The sequence below is a fragment of the Anopheles cruzii genome, chromosome 3, assembly GCF_943734635.1.
Source record: "Anopheles cruzii chromosome 3, idAnoCruzAS_RS32_06, whole genome shotgun sequence".
Classification (NCBI taxonomy): domain Eukaryota; kingdom Metazoa; phylum Arthropoda; class Insecta; order Diptera; family Culicidae; genus Anopheles; species Anopheles cruzii.
The window spans coordinates 54,349,116-54,366,314 of NC_069145.1; the positions used below are offsets into that span (position 1 = coordinate 54,349,116).

The 17,199-nt window shown below is 49.4% G+C and overlaps 2 protein-coding genes across 2 annotated transcripts in view; one reads left to right on the forward strand and one right to left on the reverse strand.

The window, feature by feature from the left end:
- Positions 1-13,746: 13,746 nt before the first annotated feature.
- LOC128271331 (elongation of very long chain fatty acids protein AAEL008004) lies at positions 13,747-15,264 on the forward strand. The gene is made up of 5 exons (XM_053008803.1): positions 13,747-14,016; positions 14,102-14,182; positions 14,242-14,425; positions 14,496-14,611; positions 14,683-15,264. The coding sequence occupies exons 1-5, from the start codon at positions 13,762-13,764 to the stop codon at positions 14,968-14,970; spliced, it is 924 nt and encodes a 307-aa protein (XP_052864763.1). The 5' UTR covers positions 13,747-13,761; the 3' UTR covers positions 14,971-15,264.
- A 990-nt stretch (positions 15,265-16,254) lies between these two features.
- The window catches only part of LOC128270612 (elongation of very long chain fatty acids protein 7-like), a 2,378-nt gene continuing 1,433 nt past the window's right edge, over positions 16,255-17,199 (reverse strand). Inside the window, exons 2-3 of the mRNA XM_053008023.1 lie at positions 16,677-16,874; positions 16,255-16,559 (exon numbers count right to left, since the gene is read on the reverse strand). Of these exons, the coding sequence (XP_052863983.1) occupies positions 16,255-16,559; positions 16,677-16,874 (503 nt within the window). The remainder of the gene's footprint in view (positions 16,560-16,676; positions 16,875-17,199) is intronic.

Below are 17,199 nucleotides of genomic sequence, written 5' to 3' on the forward strand. Positions count from 1 at the left end.
TTTCAATGCCATGTTTGTAGAACGATTTGTCTTTGGACTCAAAATGAGCCTCAGTAGCAGTGATCACCTCCTCATCCGAGCCAAATCTTTTTCTCTGGAGCATCTTTTTGAGATCCGCAAAGAGCCAGTAGTCGCTGGGGGCCAGATGCGGCGAGTACGGAGGATGAGGAAGCAGTTGGAAGTCTAATTCGTTGAATTTATCATCGTTTTGATTGAATTGTGCCATGGTAGCTTTTGTTCCAATATGCGCAAACGCGGCACCCATTTGAAAAAAACCTTTTTCATATCCAATTTTTGGTGCAAAATAGTAAATGCACTACCAGTTGATAGTTCATCATCTTAGCTATCTCGTGCACTTTCATTTTGCGGTCACCCATCACGATTTTCAATACTTGTTTGGTATTTTCGGGGGTTACTGCCTCATTTGGCCGACCCGAACGTTCCGCATCATTTTTATCAGTACGACCACATAGAAGTCAGCATACCTCCGAAAAATGATTGGTTTCGACGGAGTAGAGTCCGGATAACGTTTTTCAAGCCATTGCTGAGCTTGAACAGTCTTTTTTCCCCATTAGAAAACAATGTTTTATCAACACGCGAAACTCGCTTTGGTCCATTTTTTCAGGATTGCAAAGGTAGGGTCACTTTAGCTTTAGGACCACTATAGCTTTCTTGGTTATGTTTCGAATTACATCAAATTTTGATACATCTTAACTGAACGTTGGTATATAAATGGCATTATTGGCGCCATCTATACGCTAATCCCGGGACTTATTGAACGATGTGTTAGCACTCGGAGTAGACGGTAGTGGTCCTCCCTGCGTTGTTTACGAAAAAATAGGGTGCTATGACGCCGCCAGTCCATAACGAACACCACGAAAGTAACTTTGTATGGATATATTGGCCTCCCTTCAATCGCATGAGGGTTTTCAGTGCGCCAGATGCGGCAATTTTGCTTGTTTACGTAGCTGCCAAGTGAAAAGTATGCCTCGTCGTTAAATAAAATTTTACTGGAAAAATTTACGTTTTTTAAACCCCGCATTTGTAGTAAACATTAATAATTTGAACACGTTGTTCTGTACGTTGTTCGTTGTGGGTGCATTGGCTTCTCTTGCACTATTTGTGGGTTTTCCGAACCGCAATACTGCTTATTAAATGGCCACCGAGGTGGAAATGATTGTGCGTTGATGCCCTACGACGATCTTGGACATAAGTTTTTCATATCTCGCAAGTTTCTGCAACCAAAATACAGCCAATACCAACCAACCAACCAACCAATTTTATACATAAATGTTAAGAATCAACCTTTCAAATAAAATTTCAAGCATCGAAAAATATTCAGCCATTTTTTTTTAAGTAACCAAATGAAAAAAATGCACACTAATTTGCTCACCCTGTATAAGTAAACAACACATTAACTTCGAATTGTTGTTATCATACCTCGCATATCATGACTATCAAACACAGGTAGTTGGCAACGTTGGACTAAGTACAATTCATTGGTTTCCCATCCCCCTCAACAGCTCTTTAAGATCAAATGTGTGTTTTGTTTCGTGTGCTATGGGAATAGAGTCGAAGTGTTACTCCTAGAGCCGCGGGTAGACAATCGTCTTGCGCTCGTTAGCGGTGGCCAGCCAGCCAGCCAGCACGCTACATTGTCGATGCACTCAGAAAATTGAACCCTCACCGGTCGGCATAATTCTTGCGGCCCACCTTACGACGGAGCACGGTGCGGCGGCACGGTGGGGCGGCTGAAGATGAAGTGGGTATGGCATAGACCTTCAGCTGCTAACTGTTCCACTGTTGCTGGCCCGAAGCCGGCCCGGAGAAAAGCTGCAAAGGGATTACGCAACCATACGCCGCACACTCAAGCATGAAGCAGGCCCCGCGCGTGCCCGCGAGCTTCATGCACTTCTTGTCTTCACTGCACAAGAAGGGGGCTCCGTACAGTTCAATGTCAAACCTTCTACGGCACCAGCACGATCGGGCGCAACGTGTTAGCCTTAGCGTGGAGCAGCAGCCATCTTCATCAATCGGCCGATCGGTCGGGAGTGAAGACATTGAACTGAACAAGTGCTGTTTATTTTGGTTGTTCAATTTTTGGCCTTTAATGGACCCGCGCGGATGGCCCCCAGCCCAGACAACCAGCCTGGCCCCGAGGTCGCGTGATCTTGAGGTGTGCCTTCGCGCTGAAGACACCACGGCCCGGTCCGGCTCGATCCAAGTCCAAGTTCGCCCGGGTGCTGAGCTTTCGTCATCGGCCATTTTTGACGCGGCAACGATCGATCACACCCCACAGACACAAACACCGCGGTGCCGCGTCTGCCGAAGCTTGAGATCCGCGGGTCCGTGTCCTTGATCGCGTGTAATTAGTAATTAGCCGCCACCATTATCTGAGCGGCTGCGCCTAATGGTCGGACGACCATCCGTTCCGACCCTGGGGACAAATGTCAGGCGCAGCTTGGCGCCCCCTAGGGTTGCCTCTCAGATCGGCCACGAAGTAACGGTACCACCGGCACCGGGTCGGAATTCGGGCACATCCGACTGCGTCACAGAGTATAGGCGTAGCGTTGCCCAACTTCCATTTTCCACACTTTTCCTTTCGCCCATTTGCGATCGTTGGTTTTGGGGGGGTTTGGGTTCGGTTGCTCAATGAAAATTAATTTTTAACCAAACCGTGTGCCGCGCAATTGTGACTCATTAGCGACGGATGCTGAAACAGCGCAGCGATCCTTTTCGCGCTGCCGACACGCACCGGCAGCGGTGGCGACCTTTCTTGCAGTATCCGTTAATTGGTGTTCGGATAAGGATTTGGTTCTGTGACTGTGAAAGTTGGTGAAACAGATTAATCAGTTCCTCGCTCAGCGAGTCCCAGTGACACTCCGGACCCGAGAAGTCCAGAATGTTCCAAATTTGCGAATCGCGAAAACCCGCACACATCCCTTCTAATCCGGTTCAGTGACCATTCAGTTGAGTCGAAGCAGAGAATCTCCGTTTTCCGGTCCTGATCACTTGCTATCTCACTCACGCCCCACGGAGGTCACCCGGTTTGCGCAGAACGCTGCCGGAACCATCCGGACCTCATCCGAGGCGACTTCTTCGCGAATGCGAATCCCATCGAACCGCGGCCCACGGTGGGTGTAATCGCTATCATAAATTAATGCTACACCCCTCGGACTCGGAATGCGTCTTCTTTTTTCGACAATTTGTCCGACCGGCCCCTGGAAAGGGGAAGCAAAACGATCGGTCACCAAGTTCGCGACACGGAAATTCGTGTGTTCGTCGAAGTGTGCGATGTTCTTGTTCCTATTCAGCGGTGCCACTGACACACCGTCACACAGCGGCACCAGTCGAAAACAAATCTTAAACTAATTTGTAAATCACAACGGAAATTCATCGGGCTCGGGAGTCCAATTCTACACCCTTCGGTATTGGCGAAGCCGAAAGCATAGCCATGGTGACGATCAAAGCATACGTCAGCAAGCCATTAACTTTGCCACGCAGCCATCCGTAATACTAGAGAGAGATAGAGAGATAAAGAGAGAGAGGTAGAGAGAGAAGGACGCAGCTTTTGGTTTGTAAGTTTTATTTTTCTGTCACTTCGCTGGCCGCGTCCAATCCAAAGTCCAGCGGCTATCAGCCCCCATCGGAGGGGACGCGACATATTCGAGATTCAAGAGTGTGGCGTGGCGGAGTCTCGCGACGCAAAACTTCACCTTTAAACGCGCCGGACTACTAACCGTTCCGTTTAGTTTAGTCGCTACCACGGACCAATTCGGACCGAAAAGCTTCCCCAAACAACAGTTTCCAGTTCCAGCGCCTCGTCGCAGAGATCGTCTCGCTTCGGCTGCTCAGAGAGGACCACCCCGTCAACTAATTCCCCACCCGGATGTGTCTGACCCGTGAAGCGAGACTGTTTCCTCGAGCCCCTCGAGGGTGTGACTTTTGGTATATCGCCCCAAGCTATACGATCCAGAACGAGAAGATCCTCTCCACTGCAGTGCGATCGATTCGACACCCCCCGACCGACCGCGTGAAAACCTGATCCTGGAAGCCACCAACGCTCGCATTAGCATTTCGAGCATTCTGACCTCCGCCCGCCTTTTGACTCCTTTTCGGTTCGGGCCGAAATCGACGAAAAGGACAACCAAGAAGATAGGCAAACTTCTGAGCAAAGTCCAAAGTACCTGTCGTCGGTAGATGAGAGTGTGTGAAAGAGAAAGGGAGATCGCCGAACCGAAGGAAGGATCCGCGGCAGAATCAGGATCCCGCGTTCGTGCGTTCGTTCGAAGCGAAAAGGGATTAGATACCCCCTGGGCATCTACCAGCGCGGCAAGCGGGAGTGCGGCGCCAAGATCATCATCCACCCTCCCCCCTCTCACCCCAGATCCGCACCCGAGCGTTAGAGAGAGGAAAGCCACCGATCGGGGCGCTACTCGATCTCGAGAAAACCGAACGCCGTACGGCGAGAAAGAGATCGAGAGCTTCGGCGCTCGCGACTTTAACCCCAGCAGGGGGGAACTAGCAACCCGCTCAGACGGAGCTTTTATAAAGCGCAGTGTCGTGCAGTGCGTGGTGTTTAAATTATTGCGTCTCCTCGGTGCGATCGCGTCGCGTTCATCTGATCGCTGCTCGTTTGGACACAATCCATCGGACGGTTCTACGGTGCGGTACCGGTTCCAAGTGCGGGACAGGAATCGAGGATTTTGTGGGGTGTACCAACCTACCAGCCTTCAGCCTTGCAGAGCCTTCAGCTCTGCAAGTGGGACACGAATCCCAACTCCGAACAGGACACACGTGCCAGAAGCGCGATAACCCGAACAACCGGAAGCCCTACACAGTGTGTCAGTGTGGAACACGGTCTGTGTGCTCGTGTGTGTGCGTGGGTGTGTGTACGGGTGCCTGTGTGTGTGTGTGTGCGACAGTTGCTAACTTCGGCATCCCGGCAGCGACCACCGCCGTTTGCATTTGCGCACTAGCGACGACGTTTGACTGCAGCACGCGAAGGAGTCCACAGGACACTCTCGGGCCGGTGAAGTGACAGCTCTCTCGAGGTGTGGTGTGAACCGGGAAAAAAACACCAAACAAACTTGGGTTGTGAATAGGGCAGAGTGCCAACTAGAGTTTATTTGAGGAGAAACGGTGCCAGGCTTTGTTCGGAGTTTGCCAGCCGATTGTGGTAAGTTCCAGCGGTGCCGGGGTTTTACGGTGAAAAATGCTTCGAAAGATTGGCTGCCGAATGAAGAACGTTGCCGGGCCCTCATTAGCATCCAGCATCCAGCATGTCCACAACTCTCATTAACTCGCGCTCTCATATGGCACGAAGTTCTTAGAACCAGAACCCCAACTGTGCCGCTCTAGGCGCGCCGGAAAATTGCCTCGCGTGTCTACCTCCGGTGCGTGCCACCATTGAGTACCCCCAACAGCTGACAATAGACACGGGGGGAGGGGGGCCTTTTGGCGCGCACCCTGGGAAAAGCCGAGTTGGCCGAGAAAAGCGTAAACAAAACCTCGTCGTTTTCGTGTCGCGGGTTCGGGTTTTGGGAAGTGCGTGTTAACAGTCGGCTGTCTGAAGGTCGCCTGTCGTGCGCGCCCGAAGCCTTGCTTTGTTTGCGGCCAAGAACTGGTTCACCTAATCTGTGGGAGATAATTTAGTCGTTAAATTAATTGTGATCGTTTCGGATTGTGGGACGGGAATTTTTCGGCGCGTCGGTTGCGTAGCGTTGCGTTTCCTAACTTCCAACGCGCGACAGGCCACCAGCCTGCAGTTTGGTAACTCCAGGCACCGCCACCGGTGGACAACAATTGGCGGTTCGCTACTTGTGTGAAAACACGGTCACAACTAATTGGCTGGCGAGCTGGCAAACGAAGAAGGTTCTAGAGCGAGCTGGAACCATTCCTCTGCTTGTTGGCAGGTTGCCTTTTTGCTTCTCCAACTTTTCTTTGCAAAAAGTCCCCACGTGCCATCGGTGCCATTAAAAGCAGACCTCACTCGGACAACGTCACTGCCAAGATCATCGAGGCCACCGCGGCCGTTGGTTCGCGACGCGACATGCACTTGAGCTCTCGTAAGCATATCATAAATGTCACTCTAGTCCGGAAAATACCTTGGACGTGAGTGAAGGTTCCGCGGGCCACTCAGGCGGGTAGCAAGTGCCAAAATAGCTTCAAAATCCGGCATCACTTAGGAGAATTCTAGGCGACAGTTCTTTTTATCACTCGCCACCGGATTTAACACCAAGTCATTCATCGGACTCTCGAAGCCCTTCTAGCTGCTGGTGCTAGTGCGCCCTGAATGAAACGCTTCCGAGAACAGGTTTTTTTCGCCCGCTGGTGTTAGTTGGAGAAGCCCGACGCTAGATCAAGCGCGAAACGGCAAACCGTAATCAAGTTGACGATCATCCATGCGGAGGCAATCGAAACAGCCAGCCAGCCAGGAGGAAGCTTCTGGAGAGAGGAGCGCTAACGTCAAGTGTTCCGCTCGGCTGTACGCTACTTCCGACATCACAACAGAAAGATTAGGGATTTTCCGACCAAACGCAAAACAATGCCAATCATATCTGCCAACTTTGTGTAACGATCTTTCTCGATCAGCGGGCGTGTGCGTTAATCGAAACTCACACGATCGGACACCGGCACAAAACGCAACCCAAGTGCACAGTGAAATGCACATGATCTTGCGCCGATTACTTGCGCGGGGAGACGAATTAATTACAGCCTCTGCCGAAGCAGGTTTACCGGCGACGCGACGCTCCCGTGACGTAGCAAACCCTTTGCTCGCCCTAGTAAGTAGCCCTAGTAAGGGCAATCGAACCGAGTGACCTTCGCCGTCGTCGAGGTGTGTTCAAAACTGTTTGCGACATTTGAATTTCCGCGGGCTACGTATATCCGATTTTTTTGAGGCATTAGGTTTCTGCACATGTCAGTAACTTATGGTGAAAAGTTCGACCATTTTGAATTATCAGTCAAATATCTACAGCTGTTTTGCTTGGACGTGTTTTGGCTCATCGTCGATGCCGTCTTATCTCCTAAATCGTAGCATAGCGTCGTCCTTTCATGCGCCCCTTCAGTTTCCAGAACAAGAAAAAGTCACAGGGGACCAGATCTACAGAATACGATGGCTTTGGCAGCATCAGAGTGTTGTTTTGGCCAAAAATTCGCGCAGAAACCAAGATGTGTTAGCAGGAGCGCGACAGCCAATTTTGGGTTTCCCACAAATCCGAGCGTTTGTGACGGATTGCTTCAAGTGAATTGCACATAACTTGCAGGTAATAATCGTTATTGACTTTTCTATCTTTTGGCACCAGCTCATGATGAACCACGATCCTGCAATCGTTGAAAACTGTAAGCAAAACTGTTCACATTCGACCAAACTAGGCTGTTCGACGTTCACATCTTCTCGGCCCACTGAAACATTTTTGAACCACCGATAAGTGCTGCTTTTGGTCTTAATAGCTTCACCATAAGCCGGAGTCAGCATTTCGAATGCGTTCGAGCTCTTAAGTTTGTTTTTCACACAAAATTTGATAAAGACTCTTTGCCATTCATTTTTTGGAAGAGACAAAAATCGAAGATGAGCCAAATCTTGTCCAAGCGAAACAGCTGTCAAAAATTGACTGATTAATCAAAAAGGCCGAACTTTTCACCATAAGTCACTGACATGTGCAGCAACCTTACGCCATAAAAAATCGGATATACGTAGCCCGCGGAAATTCAAATGTCGCAAAAATTTTTGAACACCCCTCATATGTTCCAAGAGCGTAAAACGATCACCTATTGAGGGGTGCAAGATGCAATGTTTTATGTAATGCCTCTATTAGACTTGAACGGCTGCTCTCCATTCCGACGTTCTTCCCGATAATCGCACGTCAAATCAATGAATGAAGCGTATGTCGAGCACGATAAGGAATGATTGAATTCAAGCTTCGTTCAACAGCTGTTCGAAGCTAGTTCCTGTGAGAACCTGTGATGTTTGTTTTACACGTCTAGACAGAAATAGAGCCGAGTGGTTATTGTTGGCGCACCAAACGGCAGTTCGATCGCAGTTTCAGACTGCTTAAAATCTGCCATCGTTAGTTTCGCTTCACGTTGCACAATCAGAATCATTACGATCGCTGGGCACCAACGTCGAAACCAGTGTCGGAACTTTGTTGCGGTTGATTACACTAACGACGCCAATGAAAAATTATCGCACTTATTAGTACACGCGTTGAGAAACCATTTTTGGGCCCCCAGCATCGCGCCTTCAACCTTGTGGCATCATCAGCCCGCGACGCGACGCGATATTTGGAAACAATGAGCCCGGTTCGGTCCGAGAGTAAAGATCACCTTGAAAACTGGTCACCTTCAAGTGCCCACCGCCGGCGTGGCACTTTGTCGCGCAATTGAGCATAAGATTATGCACCCCCGGCAGCCGGAGCCGGAGCGTAACGAGAAGTGTAGGTTGAACTTGACCGACGATCGGCCCGTTTCTCAACCTGAAGCGCATTGAACCAGGAGTCCACGTCCACGTCCTGGCCATTCGGTCGGTCGGTCGATCGTGTGAAGTGCGAGCGTCGTGTTATGCGTGGTGAACTCACGTCACGACCCTCCCCGCTTTCTCCGCCTCGCTCGGGCACAAATGATTCAAAAGACTTCAACGCCACAAACGCAGCGACGAACCCTGTGCCATTCACCGATTCACCGTGTGTTGATGCTGCCCGTGTCTTTCTTTTTTCGCTTCACCCCACAACCTCAATCTGCTTTCGCCCCCCCCCCCCTTCTCCACCGGCCACCGATTAGGTAATAGGCTACTACCGGCCAACCGACGGCCGGTGACCTGATATTTAACCCAGACACCGAAAGGGGCAACACGGTTTCACTGGTTTTCGCTGCGTTCCCGTTTCAAGTTATGCATCGCCTGTGACATTCCACAGTCTCTAATCCACTCTCGGTTTTTCGGGGGCTCCCGCTCGGTCAGTTGGCTAGTGGGCCACTCTGGTTTTGCCGGCGATCACCGGCGATCACCCATCGTGGCCTCAATAGGTGCTGATAATGATTTCGGAGCATTGGGGTGTCGCGTCGCAAACGAGCTACGAAATCAATGCGAGAGATATGGTGACCTGCACGAGGCACCTGGGGCGCAGTACAGCAGTGCGGAACGACCTGATGAGCGCTGTATTTTATGCTTACGCGGCGTACAGCAGCAACTTGACGTTGCTTAATTTCGGCCCCTGCTTCGGGCTGCGAAAAAGGGTAAATGCCGACGGAAGATTTTATATTTTTTGTTCGTTTACAAAATGTTGAGCTAACCAGGTTATGTACCAGGATTGCAAGTTAAAATTGTTGCGGCAAACGGTTGCGTTCACTGCGGGACGCAAGCACAGGTACCGCGCATAAGAAGACCGATGCAATCTTCATTCATCTCTCAACTCTTTTTCACCTCTCAAGGGGAACAACAACCGAACCGGCCGGCCGGTGACAAATAGAACGCACGGACTCGCGCTACTCGAACTGTGTCATCCCTGACCTGTACCGTACGTCGGGGGTTCGTCGTTTACCTCCAAGACACGGCCATCGGATCGGCGTAGGCACACGAAACCCGTTCGTCAATATTTGTTGGCCCGAGCTCGACCCAAACTCTTAGCACCGTGGCCGGGGCCAATACCCGGCTACAGACGCTCAATTGAAAGCGAAATTTTGGGTGTGTAATGTTTGCGTAACGTGCTGGTGACATTGCAAACTGTGCAGGAACGAGAGAGAGAGAGAGAGAAAATAAATACGATCCTCCGCTTGGAAGACGCCGGCGCATAGCGGGGCGGTTCCGAAAATTCACGCATTGAAGGTTACTACATCATCTTGTGGACCACATTGATGGTGGTGATGTATGCAAAGGTTGAAGTGCCGCTTAATAGAGTTCAAGAGTGTGTGCTGGGTATTGATGATGCTCAAATGGCCGTGATGGTCACCGGTGAACTCGTTGAAATGATCCAGGGCACTGCAGTTGCACTATTTACAGACGTTCAACGAATGGGTACTAACCCTTAGAGCACCGAACATTTCACCGCCGATTTCGGAGATTACCTAATAATAATTAGTATCCCCCGAACAATCAAGGGGCTAGGGTTTTATCTGAGCTTATGAGATCATGCTTTTACGGCGATTTTTGACTTCATGGTCGGTGGACATCGGTTGGGAGAGAAAACAGTAACGCGGTTCCATGGATTGAGCAATCGAAGATAAACGAAAACGCTCTGCAAACACAACGAAATTTAATTTGGCAAACCGTTGGATCGTTCGGTGATCCTCGGTGCAGAAGTTACATAATTGCGCTTCGTGTTTGGTGATTAAAATACTTCAACGTGAGTCAAGAATCGAAGCGGTCGGCGCACCAACGTATGATCTCTTGTCATAAACGCCGGCGTAAAGCAGCACAAGCCAAGGTCCTGGTGAGGCGCTAATTTGCTCCTGCTCACCTGTCCACACAGCGGCCAGTCGGTGCATCCATCAGCATCTTGTGCCGGGTGCCCTTCAGTCCAATAAATCGCCAGTCACCGCCTGCCAAGCGCTCGGAAGCGGCGCAGTTCCGACGCAGTTGGGAAATCTTCGCGGGGAAGTCGTAAACTTCCAGGCGGCAGGCATCAGCCACGCTTTGCCGATCAGTGTCACCGAGTCCAACCAACCTACACCCGGGCGCAGCCCTTTCGCAACGAGTCGCATATTTACCGTTCGCTTAGAGATTATCTATCGAATGATTCTAAGGTCGTCCGCGCCAACCGCTAACCGCGTTTCGGTGCGGTGCGGTGCGATGTCGTGGCTAATGTACTATGCTGTCGCCGTATCCCACCGAGCCGGCTACCGGTCTCGTGTCTCGCTGCCGGTCGGTCCTTTGCCGGGGGCCCGGGTAAACCAACAAACGATTGCCACCGTTCAACGCGACGCCGACGATTGGCGCGATGCGATCGTGTGTGCGTGTGCCACAATGCACGGAAAACGGCCACGATCGTTCGTGTGTATTTTTTTGCTGTTTTTCACTACCCGTGCCTCGAAGTGCATCTTACCGTGCACGGGCAAAGCGTCGTTTTGCGTCGTAAAGAAGATGAGCGCTAAAGAGCTGGCAGATTCGAACGAAAATGAAAACAGCGCTGCGAGATTACCGGCGATAGTCATTGCAAATTGTTCGGCAATTGTTCGTTGTAGCTGGTGATTCTTTCGATCAATGTTAGGATGCTGTGAGACACTTAAGTTTATTACACAGGGTTATCTGTTTTGTAGTTTTGAAATCACAGGGCTACCACTGTATAATTCAAGTGTCAAACTTTTAATTGACAAACATTTAAAAATATGAACCGTTTTGCACATGGTTAAATTTTTAACTTGGGGTTTTGGGCAACAAGTGGACAACACTAATTCTTCCAGAAACATGTTCTTGAGCGTCGAGGCACATTTTTCACTTAGCGGCCTCGTTAACAAGCAAAATTACCGAATCTGGGGATTTGAAAACTATCAAGCGATTGAAGAGATTCCCATATATTCAGAGAAGGTTTAGGTTTACGCATTATTGGCTAGCGGCGTCATAGAACCCTATGTTTTCGAAAACGACGAAGGAAGGACCACTTCGAACTTCAAGTCAATTCCGAGCGTCAATTGAAGATATGGACTTAGAAGATATGCGGTTGTCATCTTGCTGACAACATCCGCTAACTTATGGCCGAGGCAATATCCGAAATGTGGCTGTTCAATAAGTTCGTAGCTTCTGCAAGAAAAATAAATTTTTACGCCTTAAATACACTTTACTATTCAGTATGGCTTTCCTGAACTATAAACCAACTTATAAATTCCATCCCTGAAGTGAAAACCTGGAGGAGCTTCAAAATAAGCTTCCGCAGCTGTTATGACGTCATCATTTATTGAAAAACGCTTTCCACGCATGTTTTTTTTGGCTTTGAAAACAGATGGAAGTCATTAGGGGCCAAATCTGGTGAATACGATGGATACTCCAACAATTCATGGGATTTTAATTCATGGGTTTTTGCTATTTTCGAAAAATGCTCTTGTAAACGGGTGCATTGTTCCACTTTTGGCGAATGCGGTACCCATTTTGCAAATAACTTTGTGAAACCCAATTCTTCAGTCAAATTATTGTTGATACTGCTCAATGAGATGGCTAGGCCTTTCACTAAATCTCTTTAAGTGATTCGATGATTTTCCAATACGATATCCTGTATTGTTTTACGCTTTCAGGGGTTGTGTCTGTTTTTTGACGTTTTTGACATGGATCGTCTTGAATGCTAGTACGACCACGTTTAAACTCAGAAACACCTCTTTCAACCTCCTAATTGAAGGCAAAGAGTCCTTATACACATTCAACATTCGTCCATAAATCTCTTTTGCGTTTAAACCTTCCAAAAATGAAAATTCAATCACTGCACGAGACTTGATTTTTTCCATTGTAAAAAATACAGTGACATGTCGATACTAAATAGCTTGTAATAAAAAACTTAAGCGACGGATTGCAATGAAATTTCACATACGTTCATATGAAGAGTGGATCAATATAACAAAAATAATTGGACTCCTACCAGAGCCCTGTGTTGTCGAGGCTACGAACTTATTGAACACACTGGTAATACGTGGTGGACCAACTTGACTGCAAAATTTCAAAACGGCGCTTAATGCGGCTCTGTGCGTTCTAATAATTAACACAAAGAAATAATAACGCACCACGAAACGAACTTAATTCCACTTCCCGGAGGTCTTTAAAACATCGTGAATGACTACCGATCGAGAAGAAACAACAAGCACAAGCACAAAACCATGCCGCTACATTCCGGCATCTTTTCTAAACGTACTAAATGCCAAACACACATTCCCTACACACACTTTGAAATCGATGTAAAACACAAACCCCACCAATGCGACAAGGAAATGTATTCCGAACGGAAGCGAATTGTGTGCAGCTATCAACCGCGCAGAGGATAAATAAAAACAACCGTTTTACGAATCGAGTTTGCAGCAACATCGTCCATCGCACGCGCCACCACCGGAGACCAGGTGCCAGGGGTCCTTGGCATAAACATTTTCCGCATTTCTCATATCAGCGCGGCGCAGTCTATCGTATTCTCCAATCTAATGAATTCAGCCTGCATTCTGTGGTGGGGCATTAATTCTGTTATGTGACCCGCAATTTCTGTATCAAGATTCTCTTAATAAAAAACCCCTGGCACAGGAAATGGAATAGCTCACTCCGTTCTTCTAATACGGAGGTGACCAATGCTGCAGTCGCGAGGCTCGCGAGCAGGTATTTGTGCTGCAATCCCCATTTGTATGCATTTTGACATTTGTATAACCTATTACTCTGACTATTGGACGGAACATCGGAAGTATTCTTGCTATTTCTGTGCATTATGCGCAAACGTGACGAATAGTTCATCTCGAGGTTCTCGGGTGTTTCTTACTCGTGCTGCCCTCCAACTTAATCTGCTGCATAACTTACAACAGAAGCCATTGACATTGTCACGCTATTTACAGTTAGTCATTCTTCGCATACCGTTTAACAGTCAACTAACACTTCTCTACGACCTGCCTTTTTCCCTTCGTTCCGCTTCCCTTCAGATACGACTCGAGAACTTGGATACCTCTCCAGCTGGTCGATGTTAATCACCGATCCGGCTCATCCGTCTGAAAGCAAGTGACAAATCCGCGAATTCACACTTCTGTGTTACAAAGCGATCCGAGCCATCGAATCCCCTCGTTTCGACCCCTGGGACAGCAGCAATCAAAATGAGTTCACCAAACGCCACGACATCGTCCAACTACTGGGACTTTGTGTTCACCGAGCTGGCCGATCCTCGGACAAACCATTGGCCCCTCATATCGTCGCCCGTGCCCGGGTTGACCATCATTGCCAGCTATCTGTACTTTGTGCTCAACTTCGGACCCAAGTATATGGCCAACCGGAAGCCGCTGCAGATGCAGAAAACCCTCGTCGTGTACAACTTCATCCAGGTCCTAGTCAGTGTCTACCTGTTTGCTGAGGTACGTGCACGGTTTTGCCCGGTCTAGTGAGGACGGTCTAGTGAGTGCCAGGAGGCGTTCTGGTTTTCTCCTTTTTCTTCGACAGGGTCTTGATGGGGCATGGCTGCGGAATTACAGCTGGCGGTGTCAACCGGTGGACTTTGAGAACAATCCCGCTGCCATGAGGGTAAGTAGCGTTTGCAGCGACATCGAGTGATGATGCTGACGGTTCAGCCCGCCCTCTAGGTTGCTCGCGGTTGCTACATCTACTTCCTGGCCAAAATCTCCGAGCTCCTGGACACGGTGTTCTTCACGCTGCGGAAAAAGGACAACCAAATCACGTTCCTGCACCTGTACCACCACACGGTGATGCCGATGATCAGCTGGGGAGCCACCAAGTACTACCCCGGAGGGCACGGAACGTTCATCGGTTGGTTCTGCCTCGAGCAGGTTACTGAGTGGCCACTATACCAGGAGTCTCGTTTCGTCTCCCGTTACAGGTGTGATCAACTCGTTCGTGCACATCGTTATGTACACCTACTACATGATGGCCGCCATGGGACCCCAGTACCAGAAGTACCTCTGGTGGAAGAAGTACATCACCAACCTTCAGATGGTACGTCCGCCGTCCGTGGGTTGACCTCCAACTATTGCCATAACTTGCTCGTCCATTTTCGCCCCATACAGGTCCAGTTCGGTATGGCGTTCGGTCACTCGGCCCAGCTCCTGTGGACCGACTGTGGTTACCCGCGCTGGTCCGTGTTCTTCACCCTCCCGAACGCCATCTTCTTCTACATGCTGTTCAACGACTTTTACAAAAAATCCTACGGTTCCAAACGGGCTAGCCGAAACACTGCCTCCGTCCGGGACGACGGGACCACCGCCGACCCGACGGTCAACGGCAAGATCGTGGAAAACAACAATACCCTCGACGCGTTACCGAAGCCCGCCAAAGTCGCCAGCAAAGACCTATGAGAGGGCCGGGATGGCCGGGCCGGGGCGCTTGGCGTACAACTATGCTCCCGAGTTTTGCTCAGAATACCAGTTCACCTGCAGAATACCAGAAAGTGTGCGGAAAAAGGGTTCTTACTGCCGTCAAGTACCTTCGATGACTTTTTTTTACTTCTTTTCGTGTGCCGAGAGTGTACCAAGGTGTGTAGGGCAGTGTGGAAGGGTTCGTGACAGTCTTTCGGGCGGACCTTAGGTCCGGAGCCGGACGCATCAACCCTTCTCAGGCCGACGCCGACGTCCACGCTGACAGGTACGCGACACGCAGTGATCGATTCCGAATTGTGCGTGCGTGGTTAGGTAGCGATCTAGTTTCTAGACCCCTTCGACTTGTAAGTAATCTCGTTTTATAAAGAAATAAATTAATAATACAATACACAAAGACGGTGGTGGGCGTTTCCGGCACACGCTTTCGTTCCGAACTCGAAATTACTTTTACTTTCCGTGACACCGAGGCGGGCCAACGAGGGAAAAGGTGAAATGGTACTTCAAACGAGTCTAGACTCTGGTCACCGTCTCAAGGTCGTGTCTAATCCGGAGTCCAAGGGGGAAAAACCAGCTGCTGCTCGTTTAGGCAACGGGTTGTTCGCCTTGTTTCAGTTTGTCACTGCCTTCGGACAATTGGTGGAATCGAAGATTTAGTTACTTTCCTGCCTGCCAGCCTTGCTCTGCCTCACTCTGTTCCAAGTGGATCGATTACGCATGCGGTCGTCAGGCTCTTCGGGCTAATAGGCTAAATACGACGCCACTTCGCACAGGCGGCAGCCATTCTACCAGCCCTCGACCCGGGTGGAATGTAGCTCTCCCGGCGAACTGGTTATGTGAAATGATGCAAAACAGCGACTTTTCGGTGGTCAAACGGTCAGAAACAGGTTTTTATTTGGAAACCGACCGAACGATCGGTGAGTAAGACCGATCGGTGCCGTGCTTGGACAGGCGTCTTCGGCCCGGGGGGGACGATGATGATCGGATCAATAAAAAGTGTTTTTCTTCTGACGGTATCTGGGTAAAAGTTATGCTCAAAATAGATCGACATCGAATTGGGAAACGTTCCATGGTGCGCCACGAAACACATCGAAACCCAATAAAGATGATGAGAAACGAACCACACACACGAGTTTCCTTTATTGCAGTGATTCCATTATTCGCTAGCTAACAGATCTTATTCGATAACAGGGAAGTAGTTTCCCACAAAATAAATAGCGTCCCTTCGGGTTGGTTAATAATTTAAATATTGCTACAGCCTCAGCCTCAGTCTCGCTTCATGACCCGGCTCTGGTACGCCTTGCGATAGAAATTAATGAACAGAAACAGGAAGATGGTAATATTGCTGACGAAAAAGTACGTCAGCGCCCGCGGCACGGCACACTGCATGCTGTTGATGAGCCCGAAATAGCACAGCATAATGCCGAACTGCAGCAACTGCAGCGTGGTCATGTAGCGCTTCCACCAGAGATACTTCTGGTACCGGGGCCCCAGGGCGGCTATCAGGTAGTAGGTGTACATAATGATGTGCACGAACGAGTTGAGCACTCCGATGAAGGCGGCCTCCATTCCTGGCGGATGAGGGGAAGAAATTTCGGAACGGTCACGGTGAAAAAAGGTGTCAGATTGCCCGTCGTCTTCGCCCGCCCCTCGGGTTCGACTTTCTTCGCCTGGCACTCGGCCCTTACCGGGAATGTACTTCAAGTAGAACCACGTAAAGAGCACCATTATCGTGTGATGGTACACGTGCAGGAACGAGACCTGGTTCTGTTTCTTGCGCAGCACGAAGAAAACCGTGTCCAGCAGTTCGACGATTTTCAGCATCAGGTACATCCAGGCACCGTTCCATATCTTCGGATGGGAGAGAGCAATTATTAGTGTTTCGTCTAAGAAAAGCGAAAGTAATGCAATCTTCGAGCTAAGAACAATAAAACTATGTGTTCGTAGGGAACTTTGAGCGGTCCATTATTTGGTGGTGAATATATTAAAGACTCCGTCGGTTGGCTTCTTGTAATTATCGGTAAACAATATGGTGGGGTAAAAAACAGCCCGCTGGTCGGCTTCATCAGTCAATCTCATTTGATTCGGTGTTCCTGAAGCCAATGGGCTAATCAAATAAATCGCCGGATTACTCGATCCCGCCGACAGAAACGCCGACTCAGCGGCCGCTGAGTTACTGCGATTGGTAGGAGCAAAAAATTCCAATCATAA